A 23,894-nucleotide genomic window follows, 5' to 3' on the forward strand; every position below is an offset into this window, starting at 1 on the left:
TTCATTCATGCACACTGAAAATGTCAGTCAGATGTGAGTCTATGAACTTCAGGGGATTTCACTGCCTGCCACAGCAAGCAAATGTTGGACAGGTGCTGTAAATATTTCTGCACATGTTGTTAATTACCTCATCAGAAGTTTCAAAAGGTCCAAGCTCATCTGGGTTTTCTAGCATAGTTGAAATAACTTTGCATGTACCGATGAACAAGAGGCATTCATGGCAACGTATTTGAAGGGTATTAATGCATTTACTTACAACATAAATCAAACAGATAACCTGATGTTGCTGTAACTTGGGCATGTTGTCTTTGATCAGCCTGTGTGGAAAGCCAATCCAAAATACCATTTTGAAAACTTATGAAAACAAGAGCTGTCACCATAGGATGACTTATGCCCCCTATAAAAGCTTGATAGAAGTTATGAGCTTTTTTCGAAACCTAAACGCAGATTTCAAAACCTAAACGCGGAATTTAAGTTCAAGGTCAAGGACACAGGGGTCAAAATTTGTGTGCGTATGGAAAGGCCTTGTCAGTATACACATGCATACCAAATATGAAGTTTATATCTCAAGGGACATAGAAGTTATGAGCATTTTTCAAAACCTAAATGCAGATTTTGAAACTTAAACCCTGACCCTAAGTTCAAGGTCAAGGTCACAGGGGTCAAAATTTTTGTGCGTATGGAAAGGCCTTGTCCATATACACATGCATACCAAATATGAAGGTAGGTTATATCTCAAGGGACATAGAAGTTATGAGCATTTTTCGAAACCTAAACGCAGATTTGAAACCTAAACGCGGACCCTAAGTTCAAGGTCAAAGTCACAGGGGTAAAAATTTGTGTGCGTTTGGAAAGGCCTTGTCAATATACACATGCATACCAAATATAAAGGTTATATCTCAAGGGACAGAGAAGTCATGAGCATTTTTCGAAACCTAAACGCAGATTTCGAAACCTAAACGCGGACCCTAAGTTCAAGGTCAAGGTCACAGGGGTAAAAATTTGTGTGCATATGGAAAGGCCTTGTCCATATACACATGCATACCAAATATGAAGGTTATATCTCAAGGGACAAAGAAGTAATGAGCATTATCTGAAACCTAAACGCAAAGTGTGACGTAAAGACTGACAGACAAACAGACAGACAGTCTGATCACTATATGCCCCCTTTTCTTCGAAAGGGGACATAAAAAGATGCTTAAAGTAAAACACTAAACTCAGAGCTCAATGCATCAGCAAAGAAATGTTTACTAAACTGACAGTCTAAATATGAAGAAATAAATCACAAAGGTGTGAATACAAATAATACATCTGCCTCAGGCAGTGGGCCACAAAGAAAAACCACATGACCCAAACATCGTGATAAATGTTGGTACAAACCAGAACCACATCTCTGTCATAAATTTGTGTTTGCCAAGAACTTCTGAATTACATCAAAACATGAATAAATCTTTAGTATGAACAAGAGATGTGTTTGTCAGAAACACAATGCCCCCTACTGAGCCCCATTTGAAGCCATATAATTGACCTTTGACCTTGAAGGATGACCTTGACCTTTCACCATTTAAAATGTGCAGCTCTAAGATACACATGCATGCCAAATATCAAGTTGATATCTTCAATATTGCATAAGTTATGGGCAATGTTAATGTTTTCGGACGGACGGAAAGACTGACAGACAGACGGACTGACGGACAGTTCAACTGCTATATGCCACCCTACTGGGGGCATAAAAACATTTTGAAATCCTTATCAAGCATATAGCAAGAGTTGCGAATAATTTTTTTCAAAATGTTCCTTTATGTTTGTCTGAAAGTCAATCAACAGTTGCTTATGCACTCATGGTTTCATTCCTGCAAATCAGAACTCAAAATTGTCTTATATTTGCCAATAAACAAAGATAAATTGAAAACATTTTTTTCAATACAATGTGTTAACAACCATTTATACCTTCCCCTAAACCCCTTCGGATTTTGATTTCAAACTGAATCAGCGTCTCTCGCGAATCGAACGCCAGTAGGGTGATCTGCTTCTGACAGATGATTGCTAGCACACTGGTCTCTTTATCGAAGCAGATACCAGACTCGAGACCGTAAAACCCATCCAGGGGGAAGCTCGACTTTGCACTCACGCCTTTGATAGAGTCCTTGACATCTTTGTACAGGAAGACGATCAGGCGATCTGAAAATATATTATAAACATTTGTTAACTTATCATGGCTAACTCTGCAATTCTCTAAATTCACCAATGGCTACAAATTGCAGCCACATTTGGTTAAAGAAATTTGGTAAGTAATAAAAAACAATAAAAGTAACAAAATTGGCAATATTTTTCCAATAGCAAGACAAATTCAACTAAAGCCAGTGGATTATGGCAACAAATTTCAGTGTTATAAAATTTAAAAGAAACTTATTATTTTGTTTAATAAATATGTCCCTCTGTTAAATTTAGCGTATGTGAGATATCAAATAGTTTTGCATCTACCTAAAATTCACCAAAATGTCTGCATAGCAACATGAAAAATCAACATTGCATACCTATGATAATCCATCACAAAATAACTATCCTGTATACTTTACAGACCACAAACAATTCCCCTTCCCTTAATTACCACAATACAGTAACCCGCACATTTTTCACTGAAATTTGAATTCCTTTAAAATAATCCACCAAATATTTTTGCTTGCTATCCTATTGTTACTAAACAGACCAGATAAAATCTACCCTGAGGCAAATAATTCAACTGAAAAAAAAACAAACCCATCTACAATTGAGACATCCCAAAATACACAAACCAGTCAAAACAATGAGTTGGTTCAATTTATCAAAACTTTGATCTTTTTTCCTATGAGGAAAATAATAAATCTTCTCATTTTTTCCTCACATTACAGGAATTATCTGCGAAGAATGCAAACATTTCAAGCGTAATTAATCAGAATATAATTAACAACAAAATATATACTGACAGGTGAAAATTCACTACTTTCTGGACAATCATTGTAACGGTAAATTGACATGAATAGTGGCTTCATTGAAGATTACAACTGAACAATATGTTTGAGATGGACAGCATCGCTGCCTTGAAAATTCAATGCCAGGAAGGAAAAAATTATGATAATGTTACTTGTTGTCATGATGATGATGATGATGATGTAAATGTGAGTGTGTTAAATTGTTTTAATGACGATGATGAATCAGATAATCATTTTCCATGGTGATGACCATGCTGTTGATATTTTGGGTATGATAGTGATGATAATGGTTATTTTTTGCTGATTTTAGTGATATTTATCATGGTTTACATTGTTATGGTGCTAACAATGTTATAGTTTGTTAATAACATTTATGATGATGATGTCACATTTTGTCAATGATGATGGTAGTTATGATGATATAGATGCTCTCACTGATGAAAGTGATGATTGTGTTGATGATGCTGTTCCTGAACAAAAGAAAAGATTTGTTTAAAGAGTAATGGTCCTGATGTTCAAAATGTGGTGATCTCCCATAATGTAGTAGTGATAATGATGATAGTGGTGCTTTTATTGATGAAGGTGAAAATGATGATGATTTGTTTGTATTTGGTTATGTAAAATGTGACTTAAAATTTGTATCATCTACAAGTTTGTTAAAATTGTATGCACAATTATCTCAGAACAGTCAAATTTCGATACTTCTCACTTTCCTTTTAATGAAAAGCAGCTCTTTTAAGCAATCTTTGCATGCAAATGCTTCACACACATTTTTAGGAATTCCCCAAAATTAATACAAAGAAATCACAATCAAAATCGCCCACATTCCCAGATTAAAATGCAATTATGTTTCTGACAGTGACAATTAATTTGGTAACCATGGAAACAATCCCATGCATATCTTCATTGGCACTTTCTTTGTGTTCCTTAATGCACCCCTACCATCGAGCACCTTATCAATACAGGCACTGCTTGGCAGACATTGCCAGAAACCTGTTCAGCCCAACAAAATGCAGTTACAACCTAAGTGCAGAATGGCAAAAAAACAACATTATTTTGAAACAAGAGCACCGCCTTGAGGGTGCAGACCGCTCATCTATTTTTCTTTTTAAAGGTGTAGGGACCGATCTCAATTTCAATCACAAAGGTAGGAGGGGTGGAGTGGAGAGGGGTGTATAGTGTGGGGGTTGTGGTCATTTATTACTTTATCTTCCAAAAATGCACAAAAAAAATTGCAATAAAAATATTTTTTTGGGGGGGGGGGGGGGCGGTTCTTGGGTGGGATGGTTGGACGGTATTTCAAAAATAAAATAATAAAAATAAATATTTGTGTTTTTTTAACCATGTTTGAAAAGAACAAGAGATGTGTTTGCCAGAAACACAATGCCCCTATTGCGCCGCTTTGAATTATTTATTTTTTTACCTTTGACCTTGAAGGATGACCTTGACCTTGAACTTCAACCACTCAAAATGTGCAGCTTTATGAGAACGCCGCTTTGAAATATTATTTTTTTGACCTTTGACCTTGAAGGATGACCTTGACCTTGAAGGATGACCTTGACCTTGAACTGCCACCACTCAAAATATGCTGCTTCATGATTAAGCCGCTTTGAAATTATGTTTATTTTTACTTTTGACCTTGAAGGATAACCTTGACCTTAAATAATGACCTTGACCTTGAACTTCCACCACTCAAAATGTGCAGCTTCATGAGAAAGCCGCTTTGAATTATTTTTCTGACCTTTGACCTTGAAGGATGACCTTGAAGGATGACCTTGACCTTGATCTCCCACCACTCAAAATGTGCAGCTTCATGAGAACGCTGCTTTGAAATTTTTTATTATTTTTTTTACCTTGAAGGATGATTTTGACCTTTAACTTCCACCACTCAAAATGTGCAGCTTCATGATTAAACCGCTTTAATTATTATTATTTTTGACCTTTGACCTTGAAGGATGACATTGACCTTCAAGGATGACCTTGACCTTGAACTTTCACTACTAAAAATGTGTAGCTTCATGATAACGCCGCTTTGAAATTATTTTTGTTACCTTTGCCCTTGACAGATGACCTTGACCTTGAAGAATGACGTTGACCTTGAACTTCCACCACATAAAATGTGCAGCTTCATAAGAACGCCGCTTTGACATTTAAAAAAAAAACCTTGAAGGATGACCTTGACCTTGAAGGATGACCTTGACCTTGAACTTCCACCACTCAAAATGTGTAGCTTCATGATAATGCTGCTTTGAAATTTTATTTTTTACCTTTGACCTTGAAGGATGACCTTGACCTTGAAGAATGACCTTGAACTTCCACCACTCAAAATGTGCAGCTTCGTGAGAATGCCGCTTTGAATTTTATTTTTTATTTTTTGACCTTTGACCTTGAAGGATGACCTTGACCTTGAAGGATGACCTTGAAATTCCACCACTCAAAATGTGCAGCTTCATGAGAACGCCGATTTGAAATTATTTTTTTTGGACCTTGAAGGATGACCTTGAAATTTAACTTCCACCACTCAAAATGTGCAGCTTCATGATAATTGCGCTTTGATTTATGTTTTTTACCTTTGACCTTGAAGGATGACCTTGACCTTGAACTTCCACCACTCAAAATGTGTAGCTTCATGATAACACCGCTTTGAAATATTTTTTTTGCATTTGACCTTGAAGGATGACGTTGACCTTGAAGAATGACCTTGACCTTGAACTTCCACCACTCAAAATGTGCAGCTTCATGAGAACGCCGCTTTGAAATAAAAAATAATAATTGACCTTCGACCTTGAAGGATGACCTTGACCTTGAAGGATGACCTTGACCTAGAACTTCCACCACTCAAAATGTGCAGCTTCATGAGAACGCCGCTTTGAAAAAAATAAACAATTTGACTTTGAAGGATGACCTTGACCTTGAACTTTCACTACTCAAAATATGCAGCTTCATGAGATACACATGCATGCCAAATATAAAGTTGCTATCTTCAATATTAAAAAAGTTATGGCCAATGTTAAAGTTTTCGGACGGACAGACGCCATATACAGTCCAACCTGTCAATAAAGACCACTCAAGGGATTTGGTCGTTGTGGTCTTTGTTCACAGGTGGTCTTTATTCGCAGAGTCGATCGAAACTTGCACAATATGCTAGTAGTTTTTTTAACAGGTACCTTATCTATGTATGTGCTCTATTGTTTAATTGTTTGAATACTTATGCATGTATGATGAAATAAAGGATTGAAGACACAGTTTTGTTTTACATTTGTATATTTATTACATGTTGCATTTCTATTCCCTTATGTTTTTATTATTTATTTCATTTATCATATGCTGTATAATTAACTATTGACATACATGTATACGTACATGTACATGTAATTCTACAAAGAACAAAGTAAACAAGGGACAAAATTGTCACAAAACCAGGTTTTCATTGTGAAAAAAAATCTGATAAAGGGAGAAAACTCAAACTGAACTTTTGAAATGACCAAAAAAAATTAACCCCCTTTGTAATTTTTTTTTTTTTTTAAATCTATTTTTAGTCGTGGCGACCTTGACATTGGAGATATTGACGTGATTCTTTCGTGGGACACACCGTCCCATGATGGTGAACAAATGTGCCAAATGATTTTAAAATCTCACAATGAATGACATAGTTATGGCCAGGACAAGCTCATTTATGGCCATTTTTGACCTTTGAACTCAAAGTGTGACCTTGACCTTGGAGATATCGACGTAATTATTTCGCGCGACACACCGTCCAATGATGGTGAACAAATGTGCCAAATGATTTTAAAATCTGACGATGAACGACATAGTTATGGCTCGGACAAGCTCATTTATGGCCATTTTTGACCTTTGAACTCAAAGTGTGACCTTGACCTTGGAGATATCGACGTAATTATTTCGCGCGACACACCGTCCAATGATGGTGAACAAATGTGCCAAATGATTTTAAAATCTGACAATGAACGACATAGTTATGGCCCGGACAAGCTTATTCCGCCAGCCCGCCAGCCAGCCCGCCAGCCAGCCAGCCCGCCCGCATTCGCCAATCTAATAACCAGTTTTTTCCTTCGGAAAACCTGGTTAAAAATACACATAACATAGCAAACATTTATACATGAAATACATGAATCACTACTATACAACCAGTAAAGTTTACAATAATGGACAATAAATGACATCTGATATTTATATAAGTCTGAAAACATCCAAGAATAAGATTCAAGACAGATACTCAACGTACCAGTAGAAACAACAAAACACAATAAGCACTACGACCCCCGTCCCTCTCCACTTAAGACACACACAAAATAAAAACACTCACTTAAAAAAATCACTTATTTTACTCTGCTTGACGCTAGAGTCCATCCTATATTTGATAAACACATCCTGTGCTTCCATGATTGAGTTCAGCAAGCAGTCATTTTTTAGAACTGCAAACGAGCGCAAAACGGAGAAATTTAAGAAGAGAATGACTATCAAAATGTTTGTCTTTAATAGGCATCGTAAATGATATGAAACCGTTAATTTCCTTAATGAGTTTATGAAAGCCCCAAATTTGTCTTTGATATTTTCGGCAATTAGTACATTAATCGCGAGTCACTTAAATACAAAGGCAAATTTTTACACTTTTGACAAACTGTCAAATGCATAAAAGAAGCAGGCGACTACCAATTAGCAATGCATGTTAAATAAACAACTAATATCGAGTGCAATAAACTGTCACTTGCCAATATCTCCGTAGCGACCGACGAGTCCACTGGTAAGATGTGTATCACGTGACTACGCAGCGTCCTGGTGGCCATTTTGTTTTTTGAAAGTTGCGAAATCGTTGATTTTTATGATTGCAGTGGTCGTTGTAAGCTATCAAAATGGAGATTTGGGAATGTAAAAGGGTGGTCGTTGGTCTTTGTTCACAGGTGGGCTTTATTCGCAGGTTCAATATATAGTGAAATCGTTAGGGAGGAAATCGGTGTGGTCGTTATTGACTGTTGGTCGCTATTAACAGGCGGTCGCTCGGGCAGGTTGGACTGTATTTGACATTTGACCTTGAAGGATGACCTTGACCTTCACCTTTCACCACTCAAAATCTTCAGCTTCATGAGATACACATGCATGCCAAATATCAAGTTGCTATCTTCAATATTGAAAAAGTTATGGCCAATGTTAAAGTTTTCGGACGGACAGATATCATAAATTTGACATTTGACCTTGAAGAATGACCTTGACCTTTCACCACCCAAAATGTGCAGCTCTGTTACAACCTGAAGTGTAATAACGACCTGCATTGTAATAAACTTTATTACATTATTACAATTGCGTGACAACCTGAATTGTAATAACGCCCGAAAGTGTAATAAACATTTTTCTTGCTTTAAAATTGCATCTGATCACATTTCCAAGCACAGATTATTGCAAAATATAATGCATACATGGATATAATATATATATTAATAGGGTAATACGAATTATGAATAACAAAAAGGTGTTCTCATACAAACTCAATTGTAATAAAGTTATTACATTATTACAATCGCGTGTCGACCTGAATTGTAATAACGCCCGAAAGTGTAATAAAATTATTTCTTGGTTCAAAATTGCATCTTATCGCATTTTTAAGCACATATGTTTGCAAAATATAGTGTATATATGTATATAAAAATGTATCTTAATTAGGTAATACGACCTATGAATGACAAAAAAATGTGTTCTCATACAAAAACAATTGTAATAAAGTTATTACATTATTACAACTGCTTGTCGACCTGAATTGTAATAACGCCCGAAAGTGTAATAAACTTATCTTTTGGTTTAAAATCGCATCTTATCGCATTTTCAAACACAGAATATAGCAAAATATAATGCATATATGTATATAAAATATTTATTAATAGGGCAAAACGACCTATGAATGACAAAAAATGGTGTTCTCATACAACCTCAATTGTAATAAAGTTATTACATTATTGCAATCGCGTGTCGACCTGAATTGTAATAACGCCCGAAAGTGTAATAAACTTATTTCTTGGTTTAAAATTGCATCTTATCGCATTTTTAAGCACATATGTTTGCAAAATATAGTGTATATATGTATATAAAATGAATCTTAATTAGGTAATACGACCAATGAATGACAAAAAATGTGTTCTCATACAAAACCAATTGTAATAAAGTTATTACATTATTACAACTGCTTGTCGACCTGAATTGTAATAACGCCCGAAAGTGTAATAAACTTATCTTTTGGTTTAAAATCGCATCTTATCGCATTTTCAAACACAGATTATTGCAAAATATAATGCATATATGTATATAAAATATTTGTTAATAGGGCAATACGACCTATGAATGACAAAAAAGGTGTCTCATACAACCTCAATTGTAATAAAGTTATAACATTATTACAATTGCGTGACAACCTGAATTGTAATAACGCCCGAAATTGTAATAAACTTTTTTCTTGGTTTAAAATTGCATCTGATCGCATTTCCAAACACAGATTATTTCCAAATATAATGCATACGTGGATATAATATACATATTAATAGGGCAATACGACCTATGAATGACAAAAAGGTGTTCTCATACAACCTCAATTGCAATAGAGTTATAACATTATTACAATCTCGTGTCGATCTGAATTGTTATAACAGCCCGAAAGTGTAATGAACTTATTTCTTGGTTTAAAATGTGCATCTGATTTTATTTCCAAACACAGATTGTTGCAAAATATAATGCATACATGGATATAAAATATATATTAATAGGGCAATACGAACTATGAATGACAAAAAGGTGTTCTCATACAACCTCAATTGTAATAAAGTTATTACATTATTATAATCGCTTGACATCCTGAATTGTAATAGAGCCCGAAAGCGAAAAAATAATAATCTTGGTTTAAAATTGCATCTTGTCGCATTTTAAAACACAGATTATTTCCAAATATAATGCATACATGGATATAAAATATATATTAATAGGGCAATACGACCTATGAATGACAAAAAGGTGTTCTCATACAAACTCAATTGTAATAAAGTTATTACATTATTACAATCGCGCGTCGACCTGAATTGTAATAACGCTTGAAAGTGTAATAAACTTATTTCTTGGTTTAAAAGTGCATCTTATCGCATTTTCAAGCACATATTTTTGCACAATATAGTGTATACATGTATATGAACATGTATCTTTATAAGGTAATTCGACCTATGAATGACAAAAAGGTGTTCTCATACAAACTCAATTGTAATAAAGTTATTACATTATTACAATCGCTTGTCGACCTGAATTGTAATAACGCCCGAAAGTGTAATAAACTTATTTCTTGGTTTAAAAGTGCATCTTATCGCATTTTCAAACACATTTTTTTGCACAATATAGTGTATACATGTATATGAACATGTATCTTTATAAGGTAATTCGACCTATGAATGACAAAACATGTGTTCTCATACAAACTCAATTGTAATAAAGTGATTACACTATTACAATCGCTTGTCGACCTGAATTGTAATAACGCCTGAAAGTGAAATAGACTTATTTCTTGGTTTAAAATTGCATCTTGTCGCATTTTAAAACACAGATAATTTCCAAATATAATGCATACATGGATATAAAATATATATTAATAGGGCAATACGACCTATGAATGACAAAAAGGTGTTCTCATACAACCTCAATTGTAATAAAGTTATTACATTATTACAATCGCGTGTCGACCTGAATTGTAATAACGCCCGAAAGTGTAATCAACTTATTTCTTGGTTTAAAAGTGCATCTTATCGCATTTTCAAGCACATATATTTGCAAAATATAGTGAATACATGTATATAAAAATGTATCTTTATAAGGTAATTCGACCTATGAATGACAAAGCATGTGTTCTCATACAAACTCAATTGTAATAAAGTTATTACATTATTACAATTGCGTGACAACCTGAATTGTAATAACGCCCGAAAGTGTAATAAACTTTTTTCTTGGTTTAAAATTGCATCTGATCGCATTCCCAAACACAGAGTTTTGCAAAATATAATGCATACGTGGATATAATATATATATTAATAGGGCAATACGACCTACGAATGACAAAAAGGTGTTCTCATACAAACTCAATTGTAATAAAGTTATTACATTATTACAATCGCGCGTCGAACTGAATTGTAATAACGCCCGAAAGTGTAATACACTTATTTCTTGGTTTAAAAAGTGCATCTTATCGCATTTTCAAGCACATATTTTTGCAAAATATATTGTATACATGTATATGAAAATGTATCTTTATAAGGTAATACTACCTATGAATGACAAAAAATGTGTTTTCGTGCAAACTCAATTGTAATAACGTTATAACATTATTACAATTGATTGTCGACCTGAATTGTAATAACGCCCGAAAGTTTAATAAACTTATTTCTTGGTTTAAAATTGCATATTATCGCATTTTCAAACACAGATTATTGTCAAATATAATGCATACATGTATATAAAATATATATTAATAGGGCAATACGACCTATGCATGACAAAAAAGGTGTTCTCATACAACCTTAATTGTAATAAAGTTATTACATTATTACAACTGTTTGTCGACCTGAATTGTAATAACGCCCAAAAGTGTAATAAACTTATTTCTTGGTTTAAAACTGCATCTGATCGCATTTTCAAACACAAATTATTGCAAAATATAGTGTATTCATGTATATAAAACATGTACATTTATAAGGTTATACTACCTATAATGACAAAAAGGTGTTCACATACAAACTCAATTGTAATAAAGTTATTACATTATTACAATTACTTGTCGACCTGAATTGTTATAACGACCGAAAGTGTAATAAACTTATTTCTTGGTGTAAAATTGCATCTTATCGCATTTTCAAACACATATTATTGCGAAATATAGTGTATACATGTATGTAAAAGTGTAACTTAATAAGGTAATACTACCTATGAATGACAACAAAGGTGTTCTCATACAAACTCAATTGTAATAAAGTTATTACATTATTACAATCGCGTGTCGCCCTGAATTGTAATAACGCCCGAAAGTGTAATAAACTTATTTCTTGGTTTAAAGTGATATAAGATGCATTTTTCACTGTTGAATTGAGCTGAAAAGAATTACTGGTCAAAAGAGTTATTTAAAATGTTGTAACTCACCCGATACGACTCGAGTTGTTCTGTTCAACAGGCCTTAGGTTAACGGAATTACGTTGTACGGACAGGCAATGGTATTACCATCATACCATTTGGAATGGGGTAAGAGGCTAACGCCATAACATTTCGATAGATAACCTTGCTGAAAGTTCTATAACTAAACAGAAGGAAAACGGAATAGGCTACGGTATCGCGATCTTCTCGATTATTTATTAAAATAATAATGCAAGAAAATGCATATTTAGGTCTTGAACTCAATAAAGAATTTAAATATTGGTTATAAATATTTATTTTATTTAAGGAATTCGGAACATTTTGAGATTGAATATAATAAATACTGAATTGAATCTTGTTGCCGCGTGGTTTATTTGTCATTCATGACAAATGTACGATAGATTAATAATTTTGAAAACACTAGGGATTCGTTTGTTTTCATTTATCTATTTATCTACTTATTCATTTATTCATCCATTCATCCGTCCGTCCGTTTGTTCGCTCGTTCGTTCGTGCGTTCGTTTGTGAGTTCGTGCGTTTGTTCATTGATTTGTTTGTTCGCTCTTCGGTTTGTTCTTTTCGTTCGCTCGTTCGTTCTTTCGCTCATTCGTTCTTTTGTAAGTTTGTTCGTTCGTTCGTTTGTTCGTTTGTTTGTGTGTTCGTTCGTTCATTCATTTATTTATTCATTTATTCAGTCCGTCCGTCCTTTCTTTTTTTCGTTCGTTCGTGCGTTTTTGTGCGTTCGTGCATTTGTTCATTGGTTCGTTCGTTCGTTCGCACGTTCTTTCTTTCTTTCTTTCTTTCTTTCATTCATTAATTCATTTATTCATTTACTCATTTATTCATTTATTTATTGATTTTTTTTATTCATTTTTTGCATTTATTAATTTATTCATTTATTCACTAACCCATTCACTCATTCATTCATTCACTCATTCATGTTTATTTATTTAATGATTTATGTTTTTAATTATTTATTATTTGTTTGTTCGTTCGCCCGTCCGTCCGTCCGTTTTTTGTCCTTTGGTTTGTTCGTTGGTTCATTCGTTGGTTGGTTCGTTACTTCGTTCGTTCGTTCGTTCGTTATTTAATAATTTTCTTTGATTCTAAGGCCTTTAGACTATCATCATCGTCCTCATGATCTTCATCATCATCATCATCATCATCATCATCATCATCATCATCATCATCATCATCATCATGTTCATCATCATAACAATCATCATCATTATGATCATGATCATGATGATGATGATCATCATCATCATCATAATCATTATCATCATCTTCATCATCATCATCATCATCACCATCATCATCTTCATCATCAGCAGCATCATCATCATTATGATCATAATCATCATCATCATCATCATCATCATCATCATCATCATCATCATTTTTATTTTTTTATTTTAATTTCTTATTTTATGTTTGATATATTTTTTATGATTATTTGTACTTTATATTATATAATATGCATATTATGTTAATGCTGCCACGTTAAAACAATGATTAAATAAATGATGGATGAAGGTTAAAAAATGATCGTTTCGTAGCAGCAGGAGGGGTGTCTTGGGTACTTTATGACATCTCGTGTTAACAGGGTTTTTGATGTGGGTGTGTCATGCTACAATTTCCTGTTAATCGGACCCGAAATATGATTAGGCCGCTTTTAATAGTGGTGATAACCGTTATTTCTATTGTTACGCAATACGAAAATTCGAAAACAAATGTCACGGCTTATTTTTCTGACCCTTTCTATGTTGCAATTTATATAAAAAAGTATATAAATTAACTCAGGTGTGGCTGTCTTTATTTTTAAGATATGAAATTACGTTAATTGTTAAAATAGTTGTTAACATACCTTAACTACGATAATGGAAGCGATAAATATTTTGTTGTAAAGACGCAGTTGTCTTTCCACACATTTTAATCATACATTTATGACTTCTTGCGTTTTCTTAATGAAAAATATAACCACAATACTTTACGACAGAAAATTTAAGTCAGACTAAGTTATGAGGGGAACCGGCCGATCTCTGAACTGTGTGTGATAACCTGACGCTCAAAAGGATAAGAAAGGGATCACCGCAGCGGGTTGCTAATACACAGTGCAGACTTCCGCTGTTTTATTGGGGGTATTGTTTATACAGCATATGCAAAATAGCATGGATTCCAATTTTGAAATAAACATCTGAAAATAGCGCCGTTGACTTTTAAATTGAAGAGTATAGACGACATCAAAGTCGAAGAATTGATTTTCTGGAAGAAACAAAGAACACCGCGAGTTTAATGAGGACGACAAATACAATTAAATAAATAATAAAAAATTAATTCGCATAGCATGGAGGCAGTTTATGTCTTACTTAAAGGTGAAAAGATAAGTTCAGACTAAAAACCGTATACAGGAATATAATATAATTGCGTCTCTGTCCCATTAGATATTTCGCTAGCGAATATTTATTTCACATGCAGTATGTGCTGTAAATTAATTAGAAACCGAATTTGCGCATAAATTACTTAGTTCTTTCATAACGTGCCTTGAAATATGTTCTCGTCTTTGACAGTTTAAACTTGTATTTAACTGTGAAAAGCACCAATATTACTTCACAAATGATATTTCCCTGAAGACTTCTACATAAGAACAAGTTTTGAATGTACACACATGAACATAGACATACATTATGGCAAATAATTGTATCAATTTAATACTTTTAAGCATCTAAATGAATGACCGGGATGGTTTTATCGCGCTTCTATTAAATATATAATTTTTAGTTATTGACGGTATTTCAATTTGGAACGTTTTTTATACAAACATTTTCTTGTGTAGTATTTTTTTACACACAGATATTTATAAAGAAAAGAATTGCATAAAGTTCAAAACAAAATTAATTACTAAATTAATAAATAAAGGAATGAACGAACCAATGAACAAACGCATGAACGCACAAGCGCACAAACGAACGAACTAACAAACGTACGGTGGACTGAATGAATAAATAAATAAATGAATGAATGAATGAGTGAGTGAGTGAGTGAGTGAGTGAGTGAGTGAGTGAGTGAGTGAGTGAGTGAGTGAGTGAGTGAGTGAGTGAGTAAGTGAGTGAGTCAGTGAGTGAGTGAGTTAGTGAGTGAGTGAATGAATTAATTAACTATTACAAATAAATAAATAAATTAATACATAAATACATAAATAAATAAATATATAGATAAATAAATAAGCAAGCAAGCAAGCAAACAAACAAACAAACAAACAAACAAACAAACAAACAAACAAACAAACTAACAAACAAACAAACAAACACACAAACAAACAAACAAACAAACAAACAAATAAATAAATAAATAAATAAATGAATGAATGAATGAATGAATGAATGAATGAATGAATGAATGAATGAATGCATGAATGTATGAATGAATGAAGGAAGGAATGAATGAATGAATCAATCAATCAATCAATCAATGAAATAACGAACGAACGAACACACGATCGCACGAACGAACGAACATACGGACGGACAGAGAAATGAATGAATGAATCATAATGAATTAATAAATAAATGAACGAACGAACGAACGAACGAAATAACGAACGAACGAACGAACGAACGAACTAATGAACGAACGAACGATCGGACGAATTGACGGATGAATGAATGAATAAATATATAAAACCCTGTTCTGTTCACAATTGTTTTTGTTATTTTTGGTGTTGCACACTTAAATATAATTTAACTACAAACAAATCCCTAGCGTTTTCAAAATTATGAATCCATCGTACATTTCTCAGGTATGACAAATAAACCGCGCGGTATCAATACTCACTTCAGTATGTATTATATTAAACCTTGAATAAAATAAATATGTATAACCAATATTTCAATTCGTTATTGAGTTCAAGACCTAAAAAGGCATTTTCTTTCATTTTTTTTTTAAATAAATAATCGAGACGATCGTGATACCGTAACCTAATCCGTTTTCCTTCTTAATCTATAAACAAGAAATATCTTTAAAAAAAAAGATATACGGCGTTGATTGTGGTTGGAGTTGGTGGAAGTTAAAGAGTTTAATGAATGAAATCGAAGATAGCATATGTCTTTTTCTGTGCAGTTCTTAGCTGCATTTCACGCAGTACGTGATGTTACGCGTAGTTTTCGAAGTTTATTTTACATTATTACATATTGCTGATCATATATCTATAGACACAAAAAAAAGACTGGAATTGAAATTAAAACATGTTAGTCAACCGGCCACACGCGAAGTATCCGTACATATTTTTAATATTTATTCGCGCGTTCTTCGGACAACCCTGTTTAGTGGTTTGTCGGGCATTGCTATTTGATTCCATTATTAACAGTACCGGGAATCATCTCGCTTATTCTTAAGACATTGGTCAATATGGTGGGATAATTCTTGTTAAATTAATAAAAATAATATTTATCATGGTTATGTTGAAAGCACATTAAGAATCTATTATTAAGATACCATAATTATATCGGCAAATATCTTCATTTAACATCTGGTCTAAATAAAATACCAGTTCACCTAGTTCACGCGATACCGTCTATATTATATAACTATCCCTGTACTGACCAAGAACTGGAGTACAGGTCAGCACATACAGCAGTCGTGAAGACGCAGCGATGACCTGTAAATAAACTCTGACATACATACACACTGACCGCGAACTGACCATGATAAACTTTAAAGTGAGGTAGCGATTCCACTGCTGGAACGACCACAGGCGCTCGATGGCAATGACTCAATCATTCGACTATACGTCGTGACTTTTTTTTTAATGCAGCTGCAGCCGTGATTTTTATAAACCTGTTTATTATAATGCATACACATACTAAATCAATAAAAATCTTCCAACAAAACGTCCTCTTAAAAAAAGATAGTTTGACTATGTATATAATTATTAACAAGGTAAGCCACTCGCCATTTTAAAATGCAACGGAAGTGCGTTGTTTCCCCGCTCGCTTATTGAAATGATCGCGCAAGCCGGGAACCTCGCTCGGGAACAGTTAACCTTTTAAACTATCATATTTCTCGGTCATTGTCTCTATAATACACGTTTTCATGTCCGATCTTAATAAATAATTTATTTGAAATAATTTATTAAGATCGGACATGGAACCGTGTATTATTATTACCTATTAATATATATTTCATATCCATGTATGCATTATATTTGGAAATAATCTGTGTTTTAAAATGCGACAAGATGCAATTTTAAACCAAGATTTTTTTTTTATTTCGCTTTCGGGCGTTATTACAATTCAGGTTGTCAAGCGATTGTAATAATGTAATAACTTTATTACAATTGAGGTTGTATGAGAACACCTTTTTGTCATTCATAGGTCGTATTGTCCTATTAATATATATTTTATATCCATGTATGCATTATATTTTGCAACAATCTGTGTTTGGAAATGCGATCAGATGCAGTTTTAAACCAAGAAAAAAGTTTATTTCACTTTCGGGCTCTATTACAATTCAGGTTGTCACGCAATTGTAATAATGTAATAACTTTATTACAATTGAGGTTGTATGAGAACACCTTTTTGTCATTCATAGTTCGTATCGCCCTATTAATATATATTTTATATCCATGTATGCATTATATTTTGCAACAATCTGTGTTTGGAAATAAAATCAGATGCACTTTTAAACCAAGAAATAAGTTTATTACACTTTCGGGCTGTTATAACAATTCAGGTCGACACGAGATTGTAATAATGTTATAACTTTATTGCAATTGAGGTTGTATGAGAACACCTTTTTGTCATTCATAGGTCGTATTGCCCTATTAATATGTATATTATATCCACGTATGCATTATATTTGGAAATAATCTGTGTTTGGAAATGCGATCAGATGCAATTTTAAACCAAGAAAAAAGTTTATTACACTTTCGGTTGTTATTACAATTCAGGTTGTCACGCAATTGTAATAATTTAATAACTTTATTACAATTGAGGTTGTATGAGAACACCTTTTTTGTCATTCATAGGTCGTATTGCCCTATTAATATATATTTTATATACATGTATGCATGATATTTGACAATAATCTGTGTTTGAAAATGCGACCAGATGCAATTTTAAACCAAGAAATAAGTTGATTACACTTTCGGGCGTTTTTACAATTCGGGTCGACAAGCAATTGTAATAAAGTTATAACTTTATTACAATTGAGTTTGCATGAGAACACATTTTTTGTCATTCATAGGTCGTATAACCTTATAAAGATACATTTTCATATACATGTATACACTATATTTTGCAAACATAGGTGCTTGAAAATGCGATAAGATGCACTTTTAACCCAAGAAATAAGTTTATTACACTTTCGGGCTGTTATAACAATTCAGGTCGACACGCGATTGTAATAATGTTATAACTTTGTTACAATTGAGGTTGTATGAGAACACCTTTTTGTCATTCATAGGTCGTATTGTCCTATTAATATATATATTATATCCACGTATGCATTATATTTTGAAATAATCTGTGTTTGGAAATGCGAACAGATGCAATTTTAAACCAAGAAAAAAGTTTATTACACTTTCGGGCGTTATTACAATTCAGGTTGTCACGCAATTGTAATAATGTAATAACTTTATTACAATTGAGGTTGTATGAGAACACCTTTTTTGTCATTCATAGGTCGTATTGCCCTATTAATATATATTTTATATACATGTATGCATGATATTTGACAATAATCTGTGTTTGAAAATGCGACCAGATGCAATTTTAAACCAAGAAATAAGTTGATTACACTTTCGGGCGTTTTTTCAATTCAGGTCGACAAGCAATTGTAATAAAGTTATAACTTTATTACAATTGAGTTTGCATGAGAACACATTTTTTGTCATTCATAGGTCGTATAACCTTATAAAGATACATTTTCATATACATGTATACACTATATTTTGCAAACATAATTGCTTGAAAATGCGATAAGATGCACTTTTAACCGAAGAAATAAGTTTATTACACTTTCGGGCTGTTTTAACAATTCAGGTCGACACGCGATTGTAATAATGTTATAACTTTGTTACAATTGAGATTGTATGAGAACACCTTTTTGTCATTCATAGGTCGTATTGTCCTATTAATATATATATTATATCCACGTATGCATTATATTTTTAAATAATCTGTGTTTGGAAATGCGAACAGATGCAATTTTAAACCAAGAAAAAAGTTTATTACACTTTCGGGCGTTATTACAATTCAGGTTGTCACGCAATTGTAATAATGTAATAACTTTATTACAATTGAGGTTGTATGAGAACACCTTTTTTGTCATTCATAGGTCGTATTGCCCTATTAATAAATATTTTATATACATATATGCATTATATTTTGCAATAATCTGTGTTTGAAAATGCGATAAGATGCGATTTTAAACCAAAAGATAAGTTTATTACACTTTCGGGCGTTGTTACAATTCAGGTCGACACGCAGTTGTAATAATGTAATAACTTTATTACAATTGGTTTTGTATGATAACACATTTTTTGTCATTCATAGGTCGTATTACCTAATTAAGATACATTTTTATATACATATATACACTATATTTTGCAAACATATGTGCTTAAAAATGCAATAAGATGCAATTTTAAACCAAGAAATAAGTTTATTACACTTTCGGGCGTTATTACAATTCAGGTCGACACGCGATTGTAATAATGTAATAACTTGATTACAATTGAGGTTGTATGAGAACACCTTTTTTATCATTCATAGGTCGTTTTGCCCGATTAATAAATATTTTATATACATATATGCATTATATTTTGCTATATTCTGTGTTTGAAAATGCGATAAGATGCGATTTTAAACCAAAAGATAAGTTTATTACACTTTCGGGCGTTATTACAATTCAGGTCGACAAGCAGTTGTAATAATGTAATAACTTTATTACAATTGTTTTTGTATGAGAACACATTTTTTGTCATTCATAGGTCGTATTACCTAATTAAGATACATTTTTATATACATATATACACTATATTTTGCAAACATATGTGCTTAAAAATGCGATAAGATGCAATTTTAAACCAAGAAATAAGTTTATTACACTTTCGGGCGTTATTACAATTCAGGTCGACACGCGATTGTAATAATGTAATAACTTTATTACAATTGAGTTTGTATGAGAACACCTTTTTGTTATTCATAATTCGTATTACCCTATTAATATATATATTATATCCATGTATGCATTATATTTTGCAATAATCTGTGTTTGGAAATGTGACCAGATGCAATTTTAAAGCAAGAAAAAAGTTTATTACACTTTCGGGCGTTATTACAATTCAGGTTGTCACGCAATTGTAATAATGTAATAAAGTTTATTACAATTCAGGTCGTTATTACACTTCAGGTTGTAACACAGCTCCATGAGATACACATACATGCCAAATATCAAGTTGCTATCTTCAAAAGTGAAAAAGTTATGGCCAATGTCAAAGTTTTTTTCAGACTGACGGACAGACTAACTGACATACTGACAGACAGTTCAACTGCTATATGCCACCCCACTGGGGGCATAAAAAATATTTTTTGGGGGTGGGGTGTGGGGTATAGTATGAGGGTGGTGGTGGTCATATACTAGATATTCATTAATTAAAAAAATAATAATGAAGGTATGGCAATTTTAGCAAAATTTAATAATTTTACCTTGAGAGTCAAGGTGATTCAAAGGTCAAGGTAAACTTCAACTTGCCAGGTACAGTACCCTCATGATAGCATGAAAGTATTTGAAATTTAAAAGCAATAGCCTTGATACTTTAGAAGTAAAGTGGATCTAAAAGTGGATCTAAACACAAAATGAAACCATATATTCAAATTTACTAAGTAAAAAAAAGGGCCATAATTCCTTAAAAAAACAACCAGAGTTATGCAACTTGTCCTTTACTGTCCCCTTATGATAGTTTGCGAGTGTTCCAAGTATGAAAGCAATATCTATGATACTTCAGGGGTAAAGTGGACCAAAACACAAAACTTAACCAAATTTTGAAGTATAAAGGGCCCATAATTCCGTCAAAATGCCAGTCAGAGTTACATAACTTTGCCTGCACAGTCCCCTTACGATAGTTATATAGTAAGTGTTGCAAGTATGAAAGCAATAGCTTTAATACTTTAGGAAAAAAGTGGACCTAAACACAAAACTTAACCAAATTTTCAATTTTCTAAGTATAAAAAGGGCACATAATTCTGTCAAAATGCCAGTAAGAGTTACATAACTTTGCCTGCACAGTCCCCTTATGATAGTTAGTAAGTGTTGCAAGTATGAAAGCAATAGCTTTAATACTTAAGGAATAAAATGGACCTAAACACAAAACTTAACCAAAATTTTCAATTTTCTAAATATAAAAAGGGCACATAATTCTGTCAAAATGCAAGCCAGAGTTATCTAACTTTGCCTGCCCAGTCCCCTCATGATAGTAAGTAAGTGTAACAAGTTTGAATGCAATAGCATTGATACTTAATGAGAAAAGTGGACCTAAACGCAAAACTTAATCGGACGCCGACGCATTAAAGGTGATGACAATAGTTCATAATTTTTTACAAAATAGATGAGCTAATAAGCGATAAAAATCCAGGTGTCTTATTTTCATAAAATACGTTTTTTCATATAAATTAAATGTCAGCAGAAATTGTTTTGTACAAAAAATGCAAGACATTAGTGGACATATTTTCTAGAATAGCAAGGAAAAGTCCAACATACTGAAAGCATTTAGATGAAAGAAATTCCTGTACTGGTATATTAGATTCCAAGTTCCAACCCATTTATTTGCATACATTTTTTCAATGGTGTATGCTCATAATTCAATATAACATGAATCAGACCCACAGACTGGTACCACTTGACAGACAGTCTGTGCAACATGTTTCTGGCAAGGTTGGCCAATTAACTGGCGAAAAACTGATACAAGATGGAAGGAGTTGCAAATTACAAAAATTGAGCTCTGTTTTTTTTAATGTCTGCATGAGTTTATAAACTCCAGGCCCAACACAGAATGAACTCCTTTGCTTAGAAAACAAATATCATTTGAAACTATTTTAATAACGAGTATTTTAAAAAATTTCGGCATTGGGGTTAAAAATTAATTGGGCAATTTGCGTAAACTTCCAAATTCCAAAATTTTGACAATGAACTAAATGCTTTTCTGTGGTTCATAAGGACATGGTGTTGATTTAAATTATGAAAATTCACTGTTTCAAACAGTGCAAAAGGAAGTGAAACTTCTCCATGCTTTTCACTGTTTTATTGAAAGATGATGTCATTTTTTACAGTCAATACTTCATAACTCCCAATTAAACACGTCCAAAATTCTAAATCCGCAATTATAAAGATCCGGAAAATACACCATGCACTACGCTCCGCACAGTACACATCGAAGAACCCGGATAATCATTGTCTTTTCGGCGCTTGAAGCGAGAGCACGATTTTATCGGTGAGTTTCACATGGCCCGATATGCAAAAATGCAAAAAATTAATTCTTTCGCGCAACACCATGACTTAGTTTTTGACCCCAGATGACCCAAAAACAACCCCAACCCAGATTTCATCAAGATAAACATTCTGACCAAATTTCATAAAGATTGGATGAAAACTGTGACCTCTACTGTCTACACAAACAAATTGTTGACGTTTTTTCTATTATTTGACCTAGTGACCTAGTTTTTGACCTCAGATGACCCAAATACAATCCAAACCCAGATTTCATCAAGATAAACATTCTGACCAAATTTCATAAAGATTGGATGAAAACTGCGACCTCTATTGTCTACACAAGATTTGTCTAGTATTTGACCTAGTTTTTGACCTAGTGACCTAGTTTTTGACCCCAGATGACCCAAATACATTCCCAAGCCAGATTTCATCAAGATAAACATTCTGACCAAATTTCATAAAGATTGGATGAAAACTGCGATCTCTATGGTCTACACAAGGTTTTCTATTATTTGACCTAGTTTTTGACCTAGTTTTTGACCCCAGATGACCCAAATACAATCCCAACCCAGATTTCATCAAGATAAACATTCTGACCAAATTTCATAAAGATTGGATGAAAACTGAGACCTCTATGGTCTACACAAGGTTTTCTATTATTTGACCTAGTTTTTGACCTAGTTTTTGACCCCAGATGACCCAAATACAATCCCAACCCAGATTACATCAAGATAAACATTCTGACCAAATTTCATAAACATTGGATGAAAACTGTGACCTCTACTGTCTACACAAAAAAATTGTTGATGATTTTTCAATTATTTGACCTAGTGACCTAGTTTTTGACCCCAGATGACCCAAATACAATCCCAACCCAGATTTCATCAAGATAAACATTCTGACCAAATTTCATAAAGATGGGATGAAAACTGCGACCTCTATTTTTTACACAAGGTTTTTCTATTATTTGACCTATTATGTGACCTAGTTTTTGACCTAGTGACCTAGTTTTTTTACACCAGATGACCCAAATACAATCCCAACCCAGAATTCATCAAGATTAACATTCTGACTTAACTTCATAAAGATTGGATGAAATCTGTGACCTCTACTGTCTACACAAACAAATTGTTGATGGACGCACGCACACACAACGGACGCCAGACATCATACGGTCACATAAGCTCACCATGTCACTTCGTTATAGGTGAGCTAAAAACACTGAAACTATTAACTTATCTGTTGGACACATCTCAATTTTAATGAGAT

At 33.2% G+C, this 23,894-nt stretch overlaps 2 protein-coding genes across 3 annotated transcripts in view; both read right to left on the reverse strand.

Annotated features, from left to right (window-relative positions):
• LOC127868077 (uncharacterized) overlaps positions 1-23,894 on the reverse strand; it is a 361,273-nt gene that overhangs the window by 39,266 nt on the left and 298,113 nt on the right. The window lies entirely within an intron of this gene.
• The window catches only part of LOC127868060 (uncharacterized), a 47,836-nt gene that overhangs the window by 14,283 nt on the left and 9,659 nt on the right, over positions 1-23,894 (reverse strand). For both annotated transcript variants that reach the window (XM_052409648.1, XM_052409647.1), the window contains exon 3: positions 1,951-2,181. In XM_052409648.1, the coding sequence (XP_052265608.1) occupies positions 1,951-2,181 (231 nt within the window). The remainder of the gene's footprint in view (positions 1-1,950; positions 2,182-23,894) is intronic.

This window comes from Dreissena polymorpha, chromosome 2 (genome assembly GCF_020536995.1).
Source record: "Dreissena polymorpha isolate Duluth1 chromosome 2, UMN_Dpol_1.0, whole genome shotgun sequence".
In the NCBI taxonomy this organism is placed as follows: Eukaryota; Metazoa; Mollusca; class Bivalvia; order Myida; family Dreissenidae; genus Dreissena; species Dreissena polymorpha.